Source organism: Opisthorchis viverrini (genome assembly GCF_000715545.1).
Source record: "Opisthorchis viverrini unplaced genomic scaffold opera_v5_4, whole genome shotgun sequence".
NCBI classification, from domain to species: Eukaryota; Metazoa; Platyhelminthes; class Trematoda; order Opisthorchiida; family Opisthorchiidae; genus Opisthorchis; species Opisthorchis viverrini.
The window spans coordinates 164,501-187,638 of record NW_008751660.1 but is presented as its reverse complement, the minus strand read 5'-3'; the positions used below and the strand labels follow the sequence as shown (position 1 = coordinate 187,638).

General features: G+C 43.0%; 1 protein-coding gene across 1 annotated transcript; it reads left to right on the top strand.

The window, feature by feature from the left end:
* Positions 1-11,886: 11,886 nt before the first annotated feature.
* T265_00395 (hypothetical protein) lies at positions 11,887-22,744 on the top strand (the record flags this gene model as incomplete). The annotated part of the gene is made up of 5 exons (XM_009164168.1): positions 11,887-13,388; positions 16,598-16,764; positions 18,828-18,956; positions 21,798-21,916; positions 22,397-22,744. The coding sequence occupies 5 exons, from the start codon at positions 11,887-11,889 to the stop codon at positions 22,742-22,744; spliced, it is 2,265 nt and encodes a 754-aa protein (XP_009162432.1).
* Between the last annotated feature and the right edge of the window lie 394 nt (positions 22,745-23,138).

Sequence of the window (23,138 nt, the reverse complement as noted above, 5' to 3'; positions counted from 1 at the left end):
TCATACAATCATGAAGAATTTAAAAACGGTGTCGCAGGCACACTTTTACCAGTGTGATTTTCAAAACATGCGAAGCAAACGAGGAGCACCAATCTCATTTCACCATGCGTTTTGCTTTGAAGAGTAAAATATGAGTGATATTGTCCCCATGAATTTCAACTTAGAGTAAGGATATAAAGTTGGTATAACTACGGGACAGTCAAGATGTTGTGTTCAAGTATACAACAAAAGCACGTATGTGTAATATTTTCCCTCGAACGGAAAACACTGCGTAGAGCTACGAATGTATTTCCAACGATGTTTAATTTTGGGGTTTTTGGCTGTTAGGACTGTAAATTTGTTGCTCTAGGTCAACAAAATGTTAGCATTATTCGCCAAATTGATACTTTGTACATTGCACCCGAATTCAACAACTTCTTCAAGCATACTCTCAATTTTTAGTCGACCTATTCCAAAACTGCAAGCTAGTTTGAGGCCATGCTCGTTGTCTTGTTGCCAAACCACCATCTCAGTAGTATGACAAAACTGTTTTGTCACACAAACTCATACCGATGCACCACAACAGCTGAGATGAAATCCAAATTAGAAGCCAGGTAAAGGATTTAGTACAGTTTTTCTGAACATTTAAAGTACTTCGTTTATCAAAATGAAGCCATTCTGTCAGACAAGGAAGTTGAGGAGGGATACTCAACCATTTAATATTTTACTCTCGAGATGCATTCGATTTGCAAATATTAAAGTTGCGCAGGTTTACAGTCACGTTACCGCACCCTGAAGCCAAAATGTTCATACGCATCTGAACTTTAGGGTCTGCCAATGACGTAGGGTACCAGTGTGTCTTACCACATCTCATCCCAATGGCTGCTCAAGATACTGAACCCCCAACACCAGAGTTGGCGCTTCGCAGTTCAAATTCTGTTGCATCACCTGAAATTTCAGTCCTTGTTTGCAAATGTTCCTCTAGAGAAAATAATACTGTAGGTTACCCTGATATCAACTGCCTCCCAGTCATTAATGACTTTATCTAACAAAAGTTTGAATTTAAATTTCCACGGCTCTGGGAGGAGTTGAGAGGGACAGTCAATTGGGCTCAACCCTGTCTGATCCAGGTGGTAGAATTAATTTGGCTTGTAAGTCAACTAACTACGGAAGCTGTTTAGTTTCATCGTTGCCCATCAATGATCGTGCAGGAAGGCATGCTGTTCGTCTCACTTCCGTCAAACGTCCGCTTCACTCGTGCTTTCGTGGACAGAAACTCTTCTACCTTCTCAGAGGACTGAGCGAGAACCTATCTTAAGCTTGTCTTGGCTGGAGAATACCAAAATGTCTGCATTTTTTGTGCACCCGACACACGACAATCATTCAAGAGGGTGTATGTCTCGCGAGAACAGAACCTACCCTAGTACTGAGGTAGAAATAACTGAAGAGCTGTTATTTCTTCACCTAATGCACAGAAAGGAAGTTAGCATCAGTATGACAGAAACTGTGAACACAGTATTAAATAGAACGCATGGATTTGCAAAGCTCAGTTTGTCGTCAAAAACCAGGGATATGGAATTACAGCAAGCCCGGCTCCGCCACAAGAACAGCTGATTTTGAACCGTACTTACTCTCACGCCTGTGGTCGTGGTGAAGTTTCTGTGAGCACAAATGGAAGCATGCCTGAAAGTTGCGCAAAACAACGTCACCGAGTGTATACTGAACAGCTTGCTGGTCTTTCTTCATCTCCATTACCAAACACCTAATCGGCCGTGGCCGCAAGGCAGAGAATTCTTCGGCTTTTAAGGTTGTCAGAGTAGATGTATAATCCCGTCTGGCAGTCGACCTTGAGACTGTGTTGATTGTTCGATTTAGGTCAGGCGGTTTCACCGTTTTCGGTCGCACCAACAGTGGGCTTTCGAAGAGCGGCGATATCTTGAAAGTCGCTTCAAATTAAACATGAGACGGTCTTCGTATAACGCATTCAGCTGATGAATACCATGGAAGAGGGATTCACTTGGGGCTCACCTGATCCCCGTTTTAGCACCAGTTTTATTCGCAGATGAGTGCATTTCATCAATTCGTAGCAAATATGTTTAGTGAAAAATCGAATACTGTACTCGTCTGATAATTTTGAAGAAAGGTGAAACCAGAAGTGGAGTGTCGAAGGATTTTCTACATCTTATGTAGATGGTATGTTGTGTCTAAAACATACAATTTTTCCGCACGAGTGTACTTCCACCGGGCACTACTTTTAGGCAGAATCGTAATTCTATGGACTACAAAGAGAAGTAGCCATTGACTTCTTAGTAAAAAATATCGTAGTGTGCGATATTTTAAAACAAGGAATGTGGTACACAAAAGTGACCGTTATATTCTTAAAACTGTGATTCTCTGGACAGCAACGTTATCACAAGAAAGGTACTTTCGTGTGGTATGCACTTAACCAGAAGTTTAGTTGATCTAATTTCGAGGTCATGCAGTTCATAAGTCAGGTGAAAATGCCTTTTCACTCATCGGTGATTGTGTCTAGTGGCCAATATGTCCACAGGCTACGCTGCGAGTTACGATTAGGTGATTTGCACTTGGATTCCTCAGAGTTACAGTAGCTGATGAATTTTTCCCACTCTGCTCTAGGTAGCATGTCGGCCATATCATTAAAACTTCTCCAATGAAGAACAAACGGGGTCTGACACCCATTCCTGATGATTGATAATAACCACATTACTGACGAAGTCTACCGTTCCCGAACAAATCTGTGGAGTTTTTCTAGTTAGGTCGTAATTAGCTAAAGATAAATCACACTGATTTTATTGCAGATCAAAGAGCACATTCACGTTAACTATCCGTTTGGACCAGCCCACTTGTGGTCTTTCCACTTCCACGGTGGTCTTCGCTGCTGAAGTTTCAAGAGTTCATTATCCTCGGTTCGGAAGGAAGATAATGCCAGAGCACACGCCCCGTCCAATAAGAATCCAGGTCATTTGGGGTGTGTGGGGATGGGGAAGCTGAACAAACCCTGACACGCCCAACTTGGGTTTGGGCATTGAGAATTGACTCGAGTGGGGGGATTGAGGCACTTATCGTCCGTTGCGGAAAATGTGCACACCCTTTGAGTTCAGTCAGTCCTATCATTACTTGGCTGAAAACGGGCGAATTATTAAGCAGACACGTTCGAGGGCTGCAACAGTTGACCCATACACACACCACCGCTAACGGAAAACTGTCAGCAGAGTCTTCTTCCAATAAAAGGGTGCTTTGGTGTCACTAAACGTGGCTATCAATACAAACACCTATCGAGGGCACAGATCACCAAACTTATCCGGTCTGACTGATTATTTACGGAGTATACGTTCAAAGTAAGTCACGAAATTCAGTCCGATTGACACTACTTTTATTCAAATATAGGAGCCCTTAGTAATATTTCACTCCTCAACCGAATTTGAGTTAGCCCTCGTTAAGTAGGGCCACATTGATGAAGTTCTAGCCACTGTCCAGTTTTAGATCTATTTTCGATCATTTCATGAATGTGAAACAACTATTGATTTCGTTGGTGCAAGCATGAGATCACCTGCAGGATAAACTTTTTTTTATCAGTTGCAAGTAGTATGAAGTATTTTACGCCTCGGGCATGGAAGGCCTAGTTCCTAATTGATCTAAAGTACCAAAGCGCTTTGGTGAGATTTCTTTGCACCGCATCCGACGGTGATCAACAATCGATGTCATACATTTCGTTGCTGAGGAATCAGTGGTTATTTCCTTTAGTTTGTTTATATACGGATAAATCATGAGGAGACGTTCCGGATATGTAAATTCGTGTTGACGAAAAATTTGGTTAGTTCAGAGCTACCACCTATCCTTCCGTCTAATTAGATAGATTAAACAGGGGTCGCAACGTTCCTTGCTGACGGACCATTCAATAAAATAGAAGGAAGAACATACCGTTTGCAATCACTCTCACTTGATTTGTTCAGTTACTTTGCTAGTCGTTCGAAGAAATGTCTGACTGTTCCTGTTCATGTGAAATTAGCGGAACCCAGCAGACGGAGAGGGGAGACATATCTTCATAGGGTAATGTGTAGTGGATATAATTCTTCGAGGAGGATCATCGTTTTGATACCATGAAATACGTATAAATTGGCTCACGGCAGTACTTTGTACATGTGTACGGACTTATTCCTGTTGTTGGTCCGTTTTAGGCTAGTGGTCTCAGTTTCTTGGCAGCACACAACGCAAAAACGCATTCAGTGGCAGCAAATACTTGTTGTTTGATGCCTTCAATATCACGGTTGTAACAGTTAGCTTGTGTTTTAGCTTTGAAGTTTTACATTGTGAGTCTGATCGTCTCTGGCCTGACTATTTAGACCGTTTCCTTTGTCCTCTTAAGCTGTTAAAAGGATAGGGTAAATTCCGTTATTAACTGCAACGTCGATATTTCCCTCCGTCGCATACACTCAACGTGACAAGTTCATCACATAAGAAATTAAGCGCCTGCTGATTGAGTCAGTGCAATTCCGTTAAACAGGACATGTGCTGTTACGACCACCACGTACCGTTTTCACACATCACCCTCTCTTGTTCAGATTTTAAACAGACTTACGTACAGCTGATTGCTAAACAACAGAAGCTCGCATGCAATCTGTTATGAATATGTGGCACACTATCATAGCTGGAACATTTTATGGTAATCGCTTTTCCAGTGGGCAATGCGCTAGGACGGATTCATTTTTAACTTTGGGTTTCAAGTTTTTTAGGTCAGGTCCGTTATATCGTCGATCCTGAGTTGTGCTCAACATCTAGATAGCGTATGATCCGTCACTTCGATAGCTTAAGAAAAGGAAACGATTGACACAAGGAGACATGGGCTATTTGTCAGACAGACTGCATTCAGTGTGAACACATTGGAATGGCGAGTGCGTATATTTGTTACCTGTTTAGCGTTAAAAAATGCCTTACGAATCAAAAAGCAGGTTATCCAGGTTCTCAGCCAGCCAGGTGACCAAGGAAAAGGAGGTTCGGAAACTGTCAGTCTGTCACTCGCCTAAAGTAGAGGAAGAGATAGTGGAGGCAGTGCACCTGTAGCGTAGGAAGGAGAACACGCCACTTTGAATCGAACGTGGAAACTGATGAGCAGCAACAAGAGAGTTGTGGTGGACGACCTCAGCGTAAAAGAAGAAGCATCGAGTGGTTAACATCAAAATAGCTGCTTTGTGTTTGTTTTGCGAGAGAAGGTCATCACTTGGCAGCTTCATCAGACTCACATATCCAGATAGGGAATCACTACCAGCTTTTTTCGATGACGTTTGCAACGGGATATGACCTTTATGTAGATCGCTTCAGTTCGCACCATCTTGCTTACGGAATTGTTGCTTTTATACTAAATTACATAGTCCAGGTTTTAGCCACATTCAGGGAACCAACAAAGTCGTGATGTGACACATGCATGAAGGTAGTCGTAGGATTCAGTCGATCGAGGTGATCCAGGATGTAATGGAAAAGAGTACATGCAGACGAGTAGGCAAATAAAGTCAAACCAAAATAGTGCATAGTAAATAAGGTTTTACTCTTTCACATAGGAACCTACTTACAAGGTTGCTGAAAACTCTTCGACAGCCCACAACCGATTACGCCCTTCTAGGTGCTTGTCAGGTAGGCTCAGTGCCCTGGTTTCCGTCAACCCTATGTCCTACTTGAATCCAAATTGGACCGACTTCGATAAATACACTCATTTGCAACTAAATCCCGGTTTTCACGGGAAACTCAGCTGAATCCCTCGTTTATGATATTCTTCAACTGGATGCGCTGCACACAGGCCACTCTATGTTTCATTCGTGCAGCAAATTCAATCGAACAATTTCATAAACGGGATTTTCATTTGAGTCTCTCATGAAAACCGAATTGATTAGCAAATTAGTGTATTTGTCGAAATTAGTCCAATTCGGGCTCAAGTAAGACAAAAGTTTACGGCTACCAATGAGAAACACCATGGCATACAGTTATGATGTAAGTGGATTATGACAGGAAGCGATTGAAACAATCTTGCAATCCATTCATTTCACTGGCCCAAAGTTAATGGGTGAGCAGTGTAAACCCTGTTGAAAGAATTGCAGTAGAACAGTATGTAAATAAGTTCTAGTTATGGATGGCTGCGGGATCCGCAGAACGGATCTCCAACTCACTCTCGTTTGAACCATCCTCCTGCTGAGTTCACACTAAGAGGGAGAAGGACTGGACTCAGTGTTTGTTTTTATTGAAATCCAGTAACTCCAGACAATAAGCATGCAAGGTAAGAATGTCACCCTTACTTTAACACATTCAGCTGGACGTATCTGAATTAGCATGTCTGGACAAGCTGACGTGCTCGCGCAAGAGGAGGACTGCTCTAACGAGAGTAATGTGACCGTGAATTCTACAAATTCTCCCAAGTGCCCGCAACTCCAAAATTTTTCCAGCAGGTTTCAGGTGTCCTAGAGCTACCTAACTGGGAACTCTAGAAAGACGGGCAAGTCAAGAGCTCGACACTGCCAGGATAACTACTGGGTCGTCCTTCGAGGCGCAAGCGAACCTTTCACATCGCTCGAATGTAAGGCATGACGATTCAGATGCGTCCGTGTCGGATGTCCGGGGTTGAAATTCAGGTGCAGTGAAGGATATGGTCAAATGGAACATAGGACTGATGGACTCTCGTTGACTGCTAGTCCCTGATAGTTCTCAAGTAGGAAAAAACCGATCGTGAGCTGTCGAAGAGTCTTCAACAACATTATGAGTAGCATGTTTTGTCTAGATATGCACTAATTCCAACCGAAACTCAATCCCACTGCTTCCCTCCTTTTGATGAGGGTCCCAGTGAGCAACTGCACCTGTACAGAACGGGGTTGTTCAAAAGATAATGAATTGAACGTAAATGGGTTTCAGTGGAGGAACCAGGAATCTGCGTAGGGAGGGGAACGAACAACTCGAAGCATGTTGACTTGAGAGCGCTGTGGCATCAGATGATATAAAAAAATAAAGTGAATAAGAATCAGAGATGGCCGTAGGACGGAGTATTATGTGATACGGAACATGAACAGGAAGTGGGTTGACTCAATATGCTCTCTCAATTTTGGGCCTGGAACCTCAGCCATATTCTGGTTACCCGATATTATCCGGCTACTAGTCCGACTCATTTGAGCATCTGCGTTCATTGACACGTTGTGGAGCATCCTTGTGCTTACAGTCTGAGGTGACGTCCGAGAAACTCCTAGACGTAGGTCAAATAGGGTGGGTGATACCAAACGACTGCTTACTTTCCGGCAGGGCTCAGAAGTGCAAAGGAGAGTTCCCTTATCCCAGAAGTTTTCGGTGATTTACCAGACCACCTGACTTCACCAGTATGAACGTCGTACTGTGGTGCACCCACGTGACTGGTGATCAATGGAGAAGACAGCCCACTTGACCGATTTTCATGAGCGCGGACTAGTGAGCTATGTTTTACTGTCGCTCATGAGTATCCGCCGATTACGTAGGTGAAATTGGGTATGTTGTAAAGGTTTCATAGTAATATTTTATACAGTCTACAGGACTACGGTTAATATTAAGGCAGCCATGTTTTACACACTTTTCTACACATCATTAGAATGATCACAACCAGAATAACTCAACCATAGTTTGCTAGCTGTAAAAACATGTGCGGTGTTTGTAAATATAACCAGATGGGACCTACGCTCTTCAGCGTAATTTGTTTCCACAGAAGGGATAGATAAAGGAAGGAAGCTCAGGAAGTCCGATGACCCTCTTACCATTTGCTGGGTTTTAATGACTCCAAAGTGACCAGCACTGAAAGTAAAACTGTCTAATCACACTGTTCTATCCAGAGGCAGCAAACTTACGGCAGTTAGTGAAATTGCGGAAGATTTCGTACTGTTTTAGGGAACAATGTGAATTAAGAATGCTGAGATATATTCTCATCAACAGCGAAGTACGTGCTGCGTCACGGGCTAGTCGGGCTACGAATCCTGTCTTCAGCTACAAAAAAGAGGCTACTGTGTGCATTTAGATCCTTTAAAATGGCAAATCATAATCGTTATATATTTGTACAATTCGGAACAGTCGTTTGCACGTGCTGTGTTGTGCTTCCAGTCTTTTCAACACAGATTGACCTCAGTTACAAGGTGAAATTTCTATTGGCAACTTGAGGCCTTCTCACTGCCTACAAGGTATGACGAGTAATCTAGATTTCCATTCCAACTCAGGGAATCAGAAGGCATGAATAATAACTAGTTGAACAAAATATGTCTCTTACTTTTCTAGGATACTTGCTTCTAGCTTGTGTATAAACTGCCCTCCCATTCGTCAGACAGAATGAAGAGCCATACTTTGTAGATTAAACCAAAGTATCGATATTCGCTTCATCATACTCCTTACCAAGCGCCTCACAAACCCAGGGCTTTCTTCTGGCATGAAACTTTTTGTGAGATGACTGTTTCATCGGCATGGGAAAAGTGTTTATTTCTAGGATGAATTTGTTCTTTTGCATAGGCATGGTCTTGGAGAGCCTTTGACAGTTTCGCTGTTTTTTCTTTTCCAAACTGTCGGTTAGTTCAACCTCTGTAATTAGCAGATGACATGGCAACATATATGCGCGTTCTCGGGCCATGGTTACAGCTCCACACTAATCTGACAACGTTTCCGCGCTTGAAGTTGGAAAATAATTGATCCTTTTAACCGTAAAATAATTAGAATTGTCAGCCCGGTGACCGAACTCTCCGGTTGTCGGCATTATGACTTATGTAACCCACTTCTGACCGGAGAGATGCCCCACCACAGTTGCGCAACAATCTTGTTCGTCAAGAGGTTCAAAGGTCAACCTTGGTTTGAACTGTGATCACGTGTCCCGAAATGTGGAGTGGAACCGCCGTCACACTTCTTTGGCTTTTGGGCACGTGCCGCTTTGTCACTTCAGTTTTTTTGAAAAGGCTGACACTTCAGAAGGTGAACAGACGGACAATTGAAAATTATTTCATCGTGTGAAATTAGAGGAATAATGTTCTATACAGGAAAACGGTGACCGAAAGTCTGTCAATCGGGTGTTTTGGGCGGTTCATCGTCTGCTAGTATGCACATGGATTGGAGTATGAAAGTGCCGTCACACAATCTATCCTGGACACAAATGATACGATTTGTGAAACATTTGCGCAAAAGGGTTCCCGAAGAAATCTGTTCCTGTTAGCAAGTCTCTGAAAAGGGTTTTCGGTAAATCTTAAAGCAAACCGTACACTCTTGACACCGAACTAGTAGGTTTGGTTAGGAGTGGTCACCATACTTACTCTCCGAATGTCTTTTTGAAGTTCAACTTGTACCAGGCACGGAGATGCGGTCTGATCAGATTACCTCAATTTCAAAATGCTGCGTTTTGGTGGACAGTCAAGTTAGCCGTGGTCACTAACGCAGAATGATCGTGCTACAGGTCAACGGTTTATTACTGACAGGCAGAAGCACATAACCGAGTTTTAATCAAATACCAAAAATCTCAATCAACTAGTAAAATTCGGTGACAATTCAGGAATCCTGCGTGCCACGATACGTGAAATGCAAATGAGAAAGCATATCGATAATGCAGGTGGCTAGATTGATGGGAGGCTACGTGGGCAGCACCAGTGCTGTGCCATATCATGAAGTATTCTTAGCCAGGTACAATCGTCTTCCTTAGGACTTGATGGGTCAGTGGAGACCGTCGGTGATTTCACTCATTTACCCAACGTCAGTCGCTTGCCACCGGATTTTTTGTTTTCAGTTGACCCTGCAATTACGAATGTATTAATCAAGGTCACCAGCGTTCAGGGATCTGCAGTACAAAATCCAGCCACCGCAGTTTGCGTCGCATCTGAGTTGAACTTAACGGGAACAAAAATTTCATAGATAAATCAATTATTTGTTCTGTACCGTTTTCACCATATGTAGCTGATGTTTCGCAGTCATCGGTGGTCAAGACACTCGACATACGATTTTCTTCTATCATCATGGCTGTAGAATGTTCTCTTATCGGTAAACTGATTTGAAGTCGGCGTAACTGGTAAATAGAGTCTACGCTGGTAGTTGGCTTGTTTTCTGAGCTGGGCAATTTGATTGCAAACGTTTCATCACCAATCGAGGTGACATCATCAGTACGTTATTGGGGAGCGTAGTGGTGCTTAGCGGTGGATTAGTGGTGGTGCACTACATGGTCGGACCACCATTCTTCATGATTGCTCCGTAAGAAAGTAGTTAGCCATATGCTGATCAGCTTACTAGTTTGTTTGTATTCATGGCCACGAGGAATATGCTCTATCGCACTCGCTGGTTAGAATGACCGGGTTAATGTAAGCGGAGCATCCCGCCTCTGAACAGTGAAGCCGCCAGTATAGGTAGTTACGGTCAACAAAGCCTCTCGAACGTATGAACATTCGCTTTTAATTCTGATGATGAAGAACTCGCTTCAGGACAACTGGATACAAGATATGTCTCTGAATAGAAGCTTTGAATCAGTGGATACCCTTGGGAGCTTCGGTTTCACGGCGTAGACAGGGGCATCTCCGTCCTCTTCTTCGTACCAACCACTTCCACCAACGTCGTCGTCACATTACCTTCAAATTATCACCAACTTCTGTTGTTGCTGCTGCTGGTGGTAAAAATGATGAAATTGAATACAAGCAATCATAAAGTAAGGTGGATAGTCTCTGAGTCCATTGGATCCCGCTGCTGGAAGATTTCCCTTAGTAGATCATACGAATATGCCGCATTTCACAACGGCCAACCAGAAGTAATAACATTTTGTACTTGCGATGGTTCTACAGCCAAACCCTTCTTGCCAAACCTTCGACAACTCAACACCTATAAGTGTCTAGATGGGACAACCAGCAAATTATTGACCCATGGCGAGGCCTTTTCCAAGCATCAACGTGTCAGAATTAAAGTAGTGTTTAGTGACTGAGGGTTTTCAAGAAGGTGATATCGACCGTCCAAAAGTTACTTGCTTCAAGAGATTTTGGATTACCAGGAGAGCGGAGGCTTGGTGACCCTTTACGACACGTGATTTTTCTTACACGTGACGGGCGATAATTAATTTGACTTTTCATTTATCATTTAGAGAGGAATTCGTCAAGCAATTGCAGTCAAAATTCATTCTGTTCAATCAGATTTGTGTAGAACACCAATCGGAATGATTGAGTTCGTCCAGAGTTTCTGTTTAAGGAGGTTTTCGTCAGGTGGTTTCAGCCGAATGCAGTGACTCACTGTTTATAGGGAACACCTACTCTTACTGAGTTATTTTCCCATAAATACTCCCAATAATGTTAAATTTCCGAATCGATTAAGCCGGTCGGCCCGCTCACAAGCAAATTTAGAAGCATGTAAGCTATAATGTAAGGCCTACAAGATGAAGATGGGCTACGTAACTAATTTAGGACAAGGTAGCTCATACAAGTATCACTTCAATCAAGTGACAGAACACCATTTACTTACGTTGCAGTGAACCTGAGGTCACCTACTCTTTCAAACCATTTGCATGTCAGAAGGGTTTTCATCGAAGACTTCTGCCCGACCTGAGAAGCTTGATTTAATCGGAAATTTAGTGGCCAGTTTGTAAGCGAACCAAGCTATTTGTACTCACATGGAACAGGAAAAAACTGGTGCTATCTATAGCACAAACCGTTTTTATAACCTTGCTTTATAGGCGCTTGCCTGAGCAAAGATGTATACCGAAAGCTGTGCACAGTAAAAATCGAAAATGCTGAGCGCCCTCAGGATGCTTTCCCGAGGTTTCCCAGGAAGTTTCCCCTAGTACTCACGTCAGGACAGTGATTTGTTTTCGTCTTTCACCGGTATACCTTTGGAAAAATAGGCATAAAATTTGCAAGGCATAACTTTGTACCTTTTGGATTTTCAGTACCGATGGACCGCATAGATGCACATGAGGATAGTGCATTCGGCGATTTCAAACTTGAGCAAGCCCTCGAAGGTCGAAGTCCCTCAGAGTTAACTCGGTGCAACGTGTTGCCAAGTCATGAATCTTGGAAAGGTCAAAATTCCGAGTTCACATCTTCTGCAGGTCACCCAAGCCACTCAAGCTTTTTGACCGACATGAGTTCGCCGTTGGTCTTAAACGAGTCTTCTTCGGGCGGAGAGACAAGCACTTGTTCTGGTCCTGTTCTTCCCGTTCTTTCCACTACGGACCCTAAACCCAGCAGTGGCGTGTGCCTAAACTACTTGGATCCAAACACAGTACAAAATTTGGGAATTCAAGCTTCTAATTTTCAAAGCAGAACCGATACTAGCGTCTATGCCTGTCATTGTGGAGAAGAGAGACTGCCAATTACCACAACCAGTGGTCAAAGGTCACACCTTCCACATGCTTTTCACAATGCCTGGCCACATGAGTCAACGGAACATCTGATGAACACCGCAAGGCCGCACCCGGAGTACCATCCTTTGGAGTATGGGTCTACATGTGACCCGGTATGCACACATGAAATTGAGGGCTCTATTCGTCCAGCATCATACTCCGGAACTATGAGTAAAATTGAACCAGACACCCAAAACCCACTTTCACTCAACCACTATGTGGAGCCTATGGATCCGGCTTATCCTTACGTCTACTCAACGGATAGTATGCAGAAGCACCCTTCCTTCCAAAGCATGTTTGATGCCAATCGGACGGGAAACATGCCAGCCAGTTCGATTACAAATTACTGCACTTGCATTGATTGCACATGGAACGAAAAGTTTAGTCCTCTTTCTGTTTTGACTCAACCTTGGCGAGACGTGAACAGAATCTGCAGTTATCCTGATAGGACACAGCAGAACACACTCAAGCTAGGAAAGTACCCCTGCAATCAAGTGGAACCCACAGAAGGGAATTATGGTACAAAAAATCATCTTAGCAACGCATATCCGTATGAGTTGTCATACTCGAAATATGAATCTATCACTCCTGTTCATTCGGATTCTAATCCAAGGCTCCATGACATCCATGAACCCTACCTAGAGGAAGCACCCACCTTCCCAATGGCTGCACTTACAGACAGTCGTGTTACAAGAAGACTCCGGACCAACTGTCGTCAATGGCAGTCGAGCACTCAAGTGGAATCCAAACGCTGGTCCGGTGGGCAAACTAGAGTGACGCTCAAACAATCGCCGAATTTCGAGACTGAACATCCACAGAAATTGCCTAGTTCAACTACACTGACGCAGCTTTTACCACCGGTTCCGATAGATGGTGCCTGTTGTTGGTTGGACCTCAAATCTCCTCCATTTCAAGCGATCAATATATGTCCTAGCTTATCTTTGAGTGAGAATAACTCACACTGTCCTATTCAACTCCGTCTTCGAGACTTAAAAGTGTGGTTGGAACTGTATACCTTTGGAACGGAGATGATTGCCACAAATACGGGAAGGTGGGTGAAATGGTTCTTTTTTTGAAGCAGCTTTTCAAAACACTTCTTAGAGTGATTGCTTAATTATCAAGTGTTCGTATTGTGCTACACGATGTACTCATAGGGAGTAAAGATAAATGCGTGGCATACATGGTTAATTCTCTTCACATGCTGACCTCCAATGTAGCATAGGATACTGAGTTAGGAAGCAGTTCTAGCCACATTGAACTAAAGAGGGCTTGTTGATAAAGCTTTCACAAATATACCATTTTTCTACCTAATGAATACGGCAAAACAAGCAAAAAGTGACAACCACCGCGAGAACCGAACTGTTCCGAAGCGCGCAACATTCCCTTAGAACTCAAAAATACGTTTAGATCCCTAGCGGAAATAAACGGTTCGTTTTGAACATTGTTACAGAGTAAATAACAAAAAGAAAAAAGTTTAGTTTTGGTTTTTTGAGTGAATATTATGAAACCTTGTCTTTTGGGGGCCTCTGAGTCTTAGACATCCGTATGATTTCATATTTGCGTTTCAATCAGCCAGGAGTCTCCGTCATTCTGTACATTCACCTCAAAACAAGTGAGAAAGGTGTCCGTTCCACGCCACTAAAAAAGATAGCTACCCTCAGCGTCGTTGAAAAAATTTTACTTGCATTGTCCGAATCATCATGTAGCAGATCTAGCGAACCGAATTGCACATTTAACTGACTTCAGTGCATAGAGATAGTAACATCTGGAGCGTTGCTTGGACCGTACGAACTAGTCATTAATTATTGTAAAATCGATAGGTTCCATTGGACGTCTCTCTTCCTCGACGTTTTTCCCACTTCGTGGGAGTGCATTTTTTGTACTTTTTGCGGCCCAAACCTAAATCTCATTGATGTCTTGACGTTAATCCCATGAGGACTTCGAAAATGCATTTATGAGAGTGATGCCATAGTTCCAGATGCATGATTTGCGACAGTTGATAACTTTCACCCTCATTTAATGAAACAAACTATCTTCACCGCTAACAATACAATGATTCCTCTTCTTGTGATGACATGCAGTAAACTACAAAAAATCAAAGTGGTTGAGGAAACGGGCGCCGACCGTCACCTGCATTCTTAAGAAACCCAGTCACACCTTTCCACTTCAAAATGTCCCCCTTGTTCATGATACCAAACTGTGAGGTCTTCCTAACTTCGAGAGTCATCTTCATTTTCAAATAATGCCTACTTTGTAATCCATTCGTCTTTGTGGAATCGATAGGTAGATTCCTGCGGAAAGGCACATGTTGGTAGTGTTAGAGTTACGCATGCATACTTTGACTGCATAGCGGCGAACTGGCAACTTGATAAATTGTAACAAAACCGCAATACATTTATTTGAAAACTAATTTGGTTTTGCGGGAGACTTACCTGGAACCCACAGGAATCTCTGGTTCATGATGTTTCCAGGCAACTGAATGTGCTTCGCCAGGCCGCCTCATGCTCCAGGTGCTACGATATTCACGATATCGCGATACATATATATATTCGTAATCCACTACTCATAACAGAGGCGGGTTTTGGCATCACCTACTAGTCAGTTGGTTAACACCGAGTCACCATTGCAAACACCCTTATTCGAGATCGAAAAAGTGATAGGAATTAGCTGAACGAAACACTTGTGAAGCTTCAACTGCTTGATTAACCAGCTGACCGAAACAATTTCCATCGCGTGCTCACCACGTTGAAGGTGCTCTCATTAGACTGTATGATTCCGAGCACAGCACGACAAAATCATGGTAGGCAATCGTATCCCGCCACCCTGTGTTGACTTCTATGTGAAAACACATGACAGATAATCATTTTATATTTTGACGAATTTGTTTTCAGTCTAACATGCCATACCAGATTATCTCACGCGAAGCTTCTGAACGTGTGTGACTCTATAATCTCTAATCCTGAGCATGATAGCCAGTGCTGAATTTGCAGCAGTTGAGAAGGTATGTCCTGCTTATTGCTTCCTACGCAAGTTCACTAGGCTTTTTGGCTCTCGAATGTTCACTATCCACCTGCGCTATCTAACTTTTTCTGATGTGCCACCAACAAGCGGGGTCAAGGCAAGATTATTCCGTTAATTTACACCTTCTATCAAGTCATACTAACTTATTTGGTCTGTCCTCTTGGAATTGTTCTCTCAAGCGATATGCCAGTGCAAAGCCGAATTGTTTGGTCTCACAACAATGAAGGAAACTCGTGATAAAGCATGAGCACACAAGCAGACAGGCGGATTAGTGCGATAGAAAATCTACGGTTTTCGCAAAACTGTCTGCAATCGCAGACAACGCGAAGAATGACATGGCGTAACACTGTAAGGCCTAAATCACCGGGGCTTACAGTGTAAGTATTCTTGGAGGCAAATATTATAACATTTGTCTGGAGCTAGCCCCTTGTCCTGCAGCTCCAGTGACGTGATGATGTACTTTCTAGAAGTATAATTTGTCCGAATAAACGTGAAGTCCCCAAGTGAGTTAATTGGACGTGAGCAGATTTTGAATAACCGCATCCTTGGCAATTCCGTAAAAAGAGTTACCATATAAGATCTTTAGACCAGCAACAGCCGGGATATCAACTGCAGATATTTGTGCTAAGTGCGAAGATTGTCAGAAACGTAGAAAACTACTTGGAAAATTGAACTGTTTTCGGAAAACTCAACCTTGTTTACAAAATGGATAACATAATCGCCAACATTCCACAACACTCAGGATCAGGTTTAAGAGTTGGTCGGATGAATCATTTGATTAACACAAGAAATCTCCACAGGAAAGTTTTTCCAGTAGAGAGCGCTCACCATGAGAGTTCATTGCAGACATACCTTATCATATTCCAACAGAATTTCCCACACCTGGACAGGCCATCATCCTAGAGAGTTCATAATGTTATACTTTTCCATCCTAAGGTGCACTACAAATNAAAATGGCCAGTAAGGTCAAGCAAATTCAGGACGAGTTCCATTGTGCCTAAACTGGAAGCAAAATTCACTTGATGACTCTCAGATGCTGCACTAAGAAACTTTCTTGAACGCTTCCACAAATTTCCGTGCAATTTTATCAAATACCTGGTAGATGTTTTTGGTTCAGATGCATCACCCCTGAGGAGAAGAGTGTTCTACTAAACAGGTGACTTACTCTACGCACTATACTGTGTTTATTCATGTATAGCTTGGATGTCAGGGTAGAATTCCTTGCTTTGTGTTTCTCAGGAGAGTATTCCCGTCGCTATCACTTCAAGTGTCCGGTCTGGACCCCAACGAAGAATACATTTTTGCATTGGAGATGCTGTTGGTCAGACCTCACATTTACAGACACCAAGCAGGACAGTGGGTGATCAGTTCGCAAACGGACGATAACAAACCAACAGAGCGATCGTGTAAGTGTGGGAACGATTTTGAAACCGGTCACTTAATGCTCCTGCTCGTGTTCCTATTTGTATCTCACCTAGGATGAAGTGACAAGCATTAGGCGAAGCGACTGATGCATTATAAATCGGTAGGTACAATATTCTCCTGAAGAGCTGTAGTAATTACGAGTATAATAAAAAAAGAACCCAGGGTTTTTCTGTCACAGTTGTTTACCTGTTTACGGTTGGCGATACTTGTTTTGGACAGTATCTATTGCATGCAGCATATGTGAATTCAGATTTACGACTTAATGCGGCATAGGCAACGACTTGACCCAGTGCGGTACCGGATAATCTTTTTTCCGTTTCTGCGCGATTTACATTATCCAAGGTCTCATGGGAACTAACTAACCATACCGTCTTTAAAACGACAGTCTATGAAGGTATGCTGCGGCTGATCGAAAAGGTTAGCCTAGTCGCCTGAGTTTACATTTGTTGGAGGATGGCTAAAAAGTTTTCCGTTACCGTCATTTTTTTGCACGTTGTCGCTTTTCTGTACACCGAATCTGTATGCTGGAAGGCACTGCTTTCAGTGCTGACTGGGTCGTACTCCTAAGACTGTTTGAAGGGCTCCCAGCATGGCACGATATGAAAAGAAGGAAAGTTGACGGACCTTTGAAACCAATAGGCTTGTAAATTCTTCAAGGCGTTCACTGTACGACTAAAAAGGCAACCCCTACTGACCAGTCATAGTGATTGCCGGATGGTTGTCTCATTCAATGGAGGTACCTAGAATGTGGTGATGAGAGGTAACAGTATGGACTGATGATTGAACTGGATAGGCAAATGGGATACTTATTTATCAACAGAAAGAATACTGTCTCTTTTGTTCGACAGGATAACTGATTGGTCGATAAAGCCAAGTTGCAATTTGTGCCAAATTGAATCACTGTAAAGTTGGTGAAACACTGAGCTCGCTTACATTTCGGCACCATTAAGAAATGTGACTCATTTCTAGTTAAGTTGTGTATCACCATTGCCGTTGGTGGATCATCTGTTTCTTTAATTCCAAACCAGAAATACCCTTTTACGAACAAGACGGCTCACTCATCAACCATGAACTAGGTATTTAAGACGTTTTTACCTGGCCTTCACAGAGTTTCGGCAAGTGCAGTGTACTCAGCCATGGTATTGCTCGTAACTTTGGAGCTTCCGCTTATGAGGGGACCAGGACCTATGTATCAAGGCTTCAGCCTTTTCTTACCAGAAATCCTGCTCGTTTACTTTGCACAGCTATTGACATTGCTTTTTCTCACAGTAGAAATCTGTGCTAGCACGTATTTTTGGCGCATTTCAAGACAACTCATAGATTTTGATGTTGAGGCCTTCAACTACAGTCACTTTGGTATGTGAGCTCTTGTTGGTGGAGAAACTCTTAAGGTTCGCTAATGAATTGCATATTCCTTCCTCTGGCTAATGGAACTAGCCTGAGTTACCTGTTACTTTGAAAGCCGGTGGTTTCGGAGTTGTTTGCTTAGCCCACGTTTTTTTGATCCAACCAATTAGAGCTCTACTGCTACATGATGAAGTTCGGGCATCTTTGAGGCATAGAGGTCAAGATTGTGTCGAAAGTGTGTGTGCACTCGATCATGTTGCGCGATGTCCTTAGGGTATAATCGGGATACTCGGGTGTGGAAGAACACGTGATACTGTCGAACCTACTCGGACACTCTAGTTTAGGCATTCTGGAGGGATGCGAACAAACGCGAACGACGCTGTTCATTGGCCACCGCTGCATGGAGCAAAATCCCCCTCATAGACCCAACGCACAGTCATGCACGGATTCATTTTTATCTGATTGTGTGTACCACGCGATGGCCGATATGGCACGAGAGTATTGTAAATTGTGTATGTACAAGGGATGAGATACTGTCAGAGCGCCCACACCTAGACAGGGGACGATTAGGGTCTTCAACGGAAGCCTTTGGCTCAAAAGCCTAACCGCAAGTCAGTGGGGTTGGGCTAGAAATGCAAGTACATTAGTATTTTTACGGAACACGTCACCATACATGTTCCAACCCCCAACGTGTAAGGCCAGGAGACTGTGTTCTTCAAACCTCTACCCATGGACCAACCTGGTACGAGAGACTCTGTGAGTGTCGCGCGGACGCCTCCCAGTGTAGCTCAATGGGTCGCCGAGGTACACAAACTGCCACACCACGGTAAGGTCCAGTCTCTTCGTAACGGACGGCAGTGAAGCATCACTGCCAACACTGATGTTATTGTCTTTGATGATGATGATGATGTTGTTGTTGTTGTTGATGATGATGATGATGATAATTTGTGTGTACAACCATGCAATTTTCTTGACTAATTCTCGTTCTACCGTCTAGGTGCTGCAAAGGCAATCAGCCCTCGTTATTTTCTACTATGGTGTGCGTAGTAAATGCTCTTCCACAGCATCAAAAACTCCGCGCTGCCTATTGTAATGCGCCCACTTTTCAGACAGGACGTTTGTGCTTTCTTCCCGGATGCAGTCTACCTTCGGGTGCATTGTGTTAGGATTAGCACAATGGTTGAATTATCTGGTTTTCAAGAATTTTGTACAGTCCGTGTAAATAGAGTAAGCATAAATCAGTGGCCAGTTCAGACAAAGAATCGCCTTTGTAACTATCTTGAGTAGACTGGGACTTGGTGGAAAGTTCTGCAGTCTGAATTGATCTATATGGGCCCTATGAATTCTCCATATCATTCAATATAAACCATGAGATCTCCTACTCGGTTGAAATGTTCCTAACAGCTACAGTGGCCTCGGTTAAAAGTCATTGCTTTATTATAACTTTAAGTGTGGAGAATGGTTCAGGCTTTGCACAAGTTACCGCAGAAATTGCGCGTCACCTACATTCTGTTCATGGTGGCTCCATAATGTTTGCAAAGTGAATTCGGCTTTTCGATATTGATCAGCAAAACAGTAGTGTAGAATCTTTGACGCATGCAGTAAAGAAAGATACTTGAACACAGGAATTTCAGGTGCCTTTCATGTGTATCATTTTGACATGAAGTGCTACGAGTGTTGATAACCTGAAACGCTACGGCTGCACACCTTCACACAATCTTGCCACTTTTTCAGTGTGACCCCGTCTTATCTTAAACCCGAGCGTTTCACTCGGTTTACCGATCATGTAATCCGTGTGTCAGATTCACACCCTGGATCCACCTGGATCCACCGCACACACAAACATGGATAACGACTGACGTCGCTTTCCCCTCGGGTTTGTGTGTGTATGTGTGTGGCAGACAAGTGAAGATCGTGAGCACCAGCCTGCCATCCATGGGGCACGACAGAACGCCATGATAACTGCGTCAGGCCATCAGGGGGGCACAGTGCGTCCTATCCTCTTAAGAGTATGGGACAGACAGACAGGTTGAGCTTCAGCTTCGATTTAGCGATGATCGCGCATGGACATGCATAAGTGGCGAAAACCTACCCAACACCGGCGACCGCACGATCGGTAGATATTGAAGGCCTTTGTGTGCGGTTAAGACGTGACGGAGCTTTTCGCTTTTTCAGCAGAATGGAAAGTCTCCCTTGAACCTGCACGGACTAAGTAAGCTTATCTAATACCGTTCCACGAGAGTTATCGCGAAAACATTTGTTTCTGGGTTGGGAAGTCATCAGACAATATTATCATTTATGCATTTCATCCCTCAATATGGACAACCACTTAAAAATTCCGGAAAACGCCCGTAAGAAATAATCAGAACCATGCATTTGAGATATTGTGTGGGCCCAGTTGCACAGTCCCACTAGGGACGCAGTTTCGGGGTAATTTTCCAAGTTAACTTAGGAACAGTTTAAGTGTTCACAAGCAGGCTTACATGCAATGTGAGGGAGTACAATGATTGGATCCAGAAAATTGCAGGCAAGAGGATTGATCGGATGAGGAAAATGCCTCTATGGTGATCCATAGAATGGATATGGTGCGTGATGCCATGCATTAGTGGAAAAAGCTTGGCACTGCTTCTATTGTATAAACAATGCAACCGACACTAGCTTTGCTTCGAAATCAGGTGTTTGTAGTTTGAATGTGGTCTTTCTTCCAGGTGAGACGTTCGTTAGTCTCTGCTGTGGTAAATTTTGTTCTTTACAAGTGTTTCACCGAACGGTTAGTTCAGTATTCGGTGTTCGCGACGCTATTGGTTTGTATGCTCCAAAAAAAGGATGCACCCTCAGGCCATATCATTGGGACCGTGGCATTCGCTGTGGATGTCCTCTGTAACTGCAGGCATTCCGCCAAGGATGTGTTGGAAGATCTGCTTCCATACAGAATGTGCTGTTGAATCGCGTCTGATTTTCTTTTAAAAACAACACAGATCCCCAGCAATGTGCATGACCCAAGACATAGTTTGAGTTGCGCGACAACCGTCCTCGATACTTATAGTTGAATTCATGGTTTGTTTTAAAAAGAGGTAATCACAGCGGAGCAGGTCACAGAAGCTCGAGACCCACAATTAGTCTGGCTGAGAGGTGGCTTAAGGCCTTCCGGTCATACACAATAATTTGCTGAAGTAATCTTCATGAAGCTGGAATGGATAAACTGAACATGGTTATGGGAGTTAAAATGTGGAGAGGTTTAAATAGTCCAAACGGACCAAGTGAGTGAGGAATTCTAATGCATACTTCGTCAATCACTGAATTCATCGACATCCATCGACAGAAAACATAAGTAATCTGACAAAAATATTTTTGCAACTGACGAACGCGAACGGATCACGATCGTGTCTTCACCCAAGTTCGGAAACCCAAGGTAGTCCGTTTGCCTACTCCCACCACATCTTTTCACGTTGATTACATATTCAAAACAAATCAGTAAAAAAAATTCATACATGTTACGAGTATTTGGCTGAAACTCACTGATATGACGAATGAAAGAGAGCTACCCTTATGGTTTGTACTGGCATGAAGTTTAGTTTGCCTGAAACCATGTTCCTTTGCTCACTAGTGTTATTGAAAAAAAAACTGGCATCCGTCTTGAATTATCCGTATTCCCTTTACCAAGCAGGCAAACGTTTGTATGTCCAAGAAGATTCGCCAAAATCCGGTGCCTACTGGATGGAGTCTGGGGTCAATTTCAGCAAGATGAAGATCACGAATAGCAAGCTGCAGAAGAATCCGTCAATGGTATGTAATTTACTAGTATTTTGATTGGCAAGATGCGACTTTTTGCACCCGATACCGATGCATCTGGAAGAATGAGGTTTCTGCTGACTAGGCAACAATTTATGTGATATGTGGTGGAGAAAATGAATCTGTCGACAAGGAGGTTCATCAATGTGTCTATTATTCTTTTCCGTCCATTTCTTTATTTGGGAAACCGCAACACATCTGGAATAATAATATGGTTTTTGTTATGAATTTGGTTGGTTTCCAAACAGGCCTGGAGTATTGATCATCATCATCATCATCATCATCATCATCATCATCATCATCATCATCATCATCATCATCATCATCATCATCATCATCATCATCATCATCATCATCGACAGCATGACATCAGTGTTCAACACCGATGCTTCACTGCCGCACGGTATTGATCAAGATATTTGTACCATCGTCCCATACAACAACTTCATCCATTTTGTGTTTTGTCATCTTCAGATTACTGTCAGCAGCATGCGGCAGTACATACCACGATTTAGTGTTTTCCGTATGACCAGATCGCTGGTGAATAACCTGGATGGATCTGGATACCGAATCAGCACCGCTGGCTGGAAGAACGCCCAAAACATTCCGGAGCTTGTTGGATCGTACGTCATCCCTGGGACACAGTTCTATACTGTGACTGCTTACCAAAATCCCGATGTGATACGGGTGAAAATAGACAACAATCCGTTCGCGAAAGGCTTCCGAAATCGAAAATTTACGAACGAATTCGAGGATTTTATCGGGACAAAGGCAGATACCATAAAAAATTACGCGGAAAATTCATCGGTTCTAAAACATTAACCTGATATTAGCCAGACCATCCTGTCGATATATAAGGACAAAATGATGGGCTGTATTTACTTCATTTGAACCAGCTTTAAAACAACTTGCTGAGAGATCACGAAGGAATCATGTTATTGCGCCTTCAGGGAGAACTGAAGAATCCCGTTTTTATACTGTATATATATCTAGGTTTTGTACACTGATTCTAACTTTGTGTATACATTCTTACCAAACCAAAATTACATTTTATTCACCATGCTAGCAGTTGTTTCTTACCAATAATTCGTTAGCGCCCAAGGGATTTTCCTAAAACTGGGTGTCTTCATCCAGATTCATATAATGTAATTGATGGTTCCGATCACCATTTGAAGTCTTGGTTCATATTTTGCACAGACAAAACATTCAGAGTCAT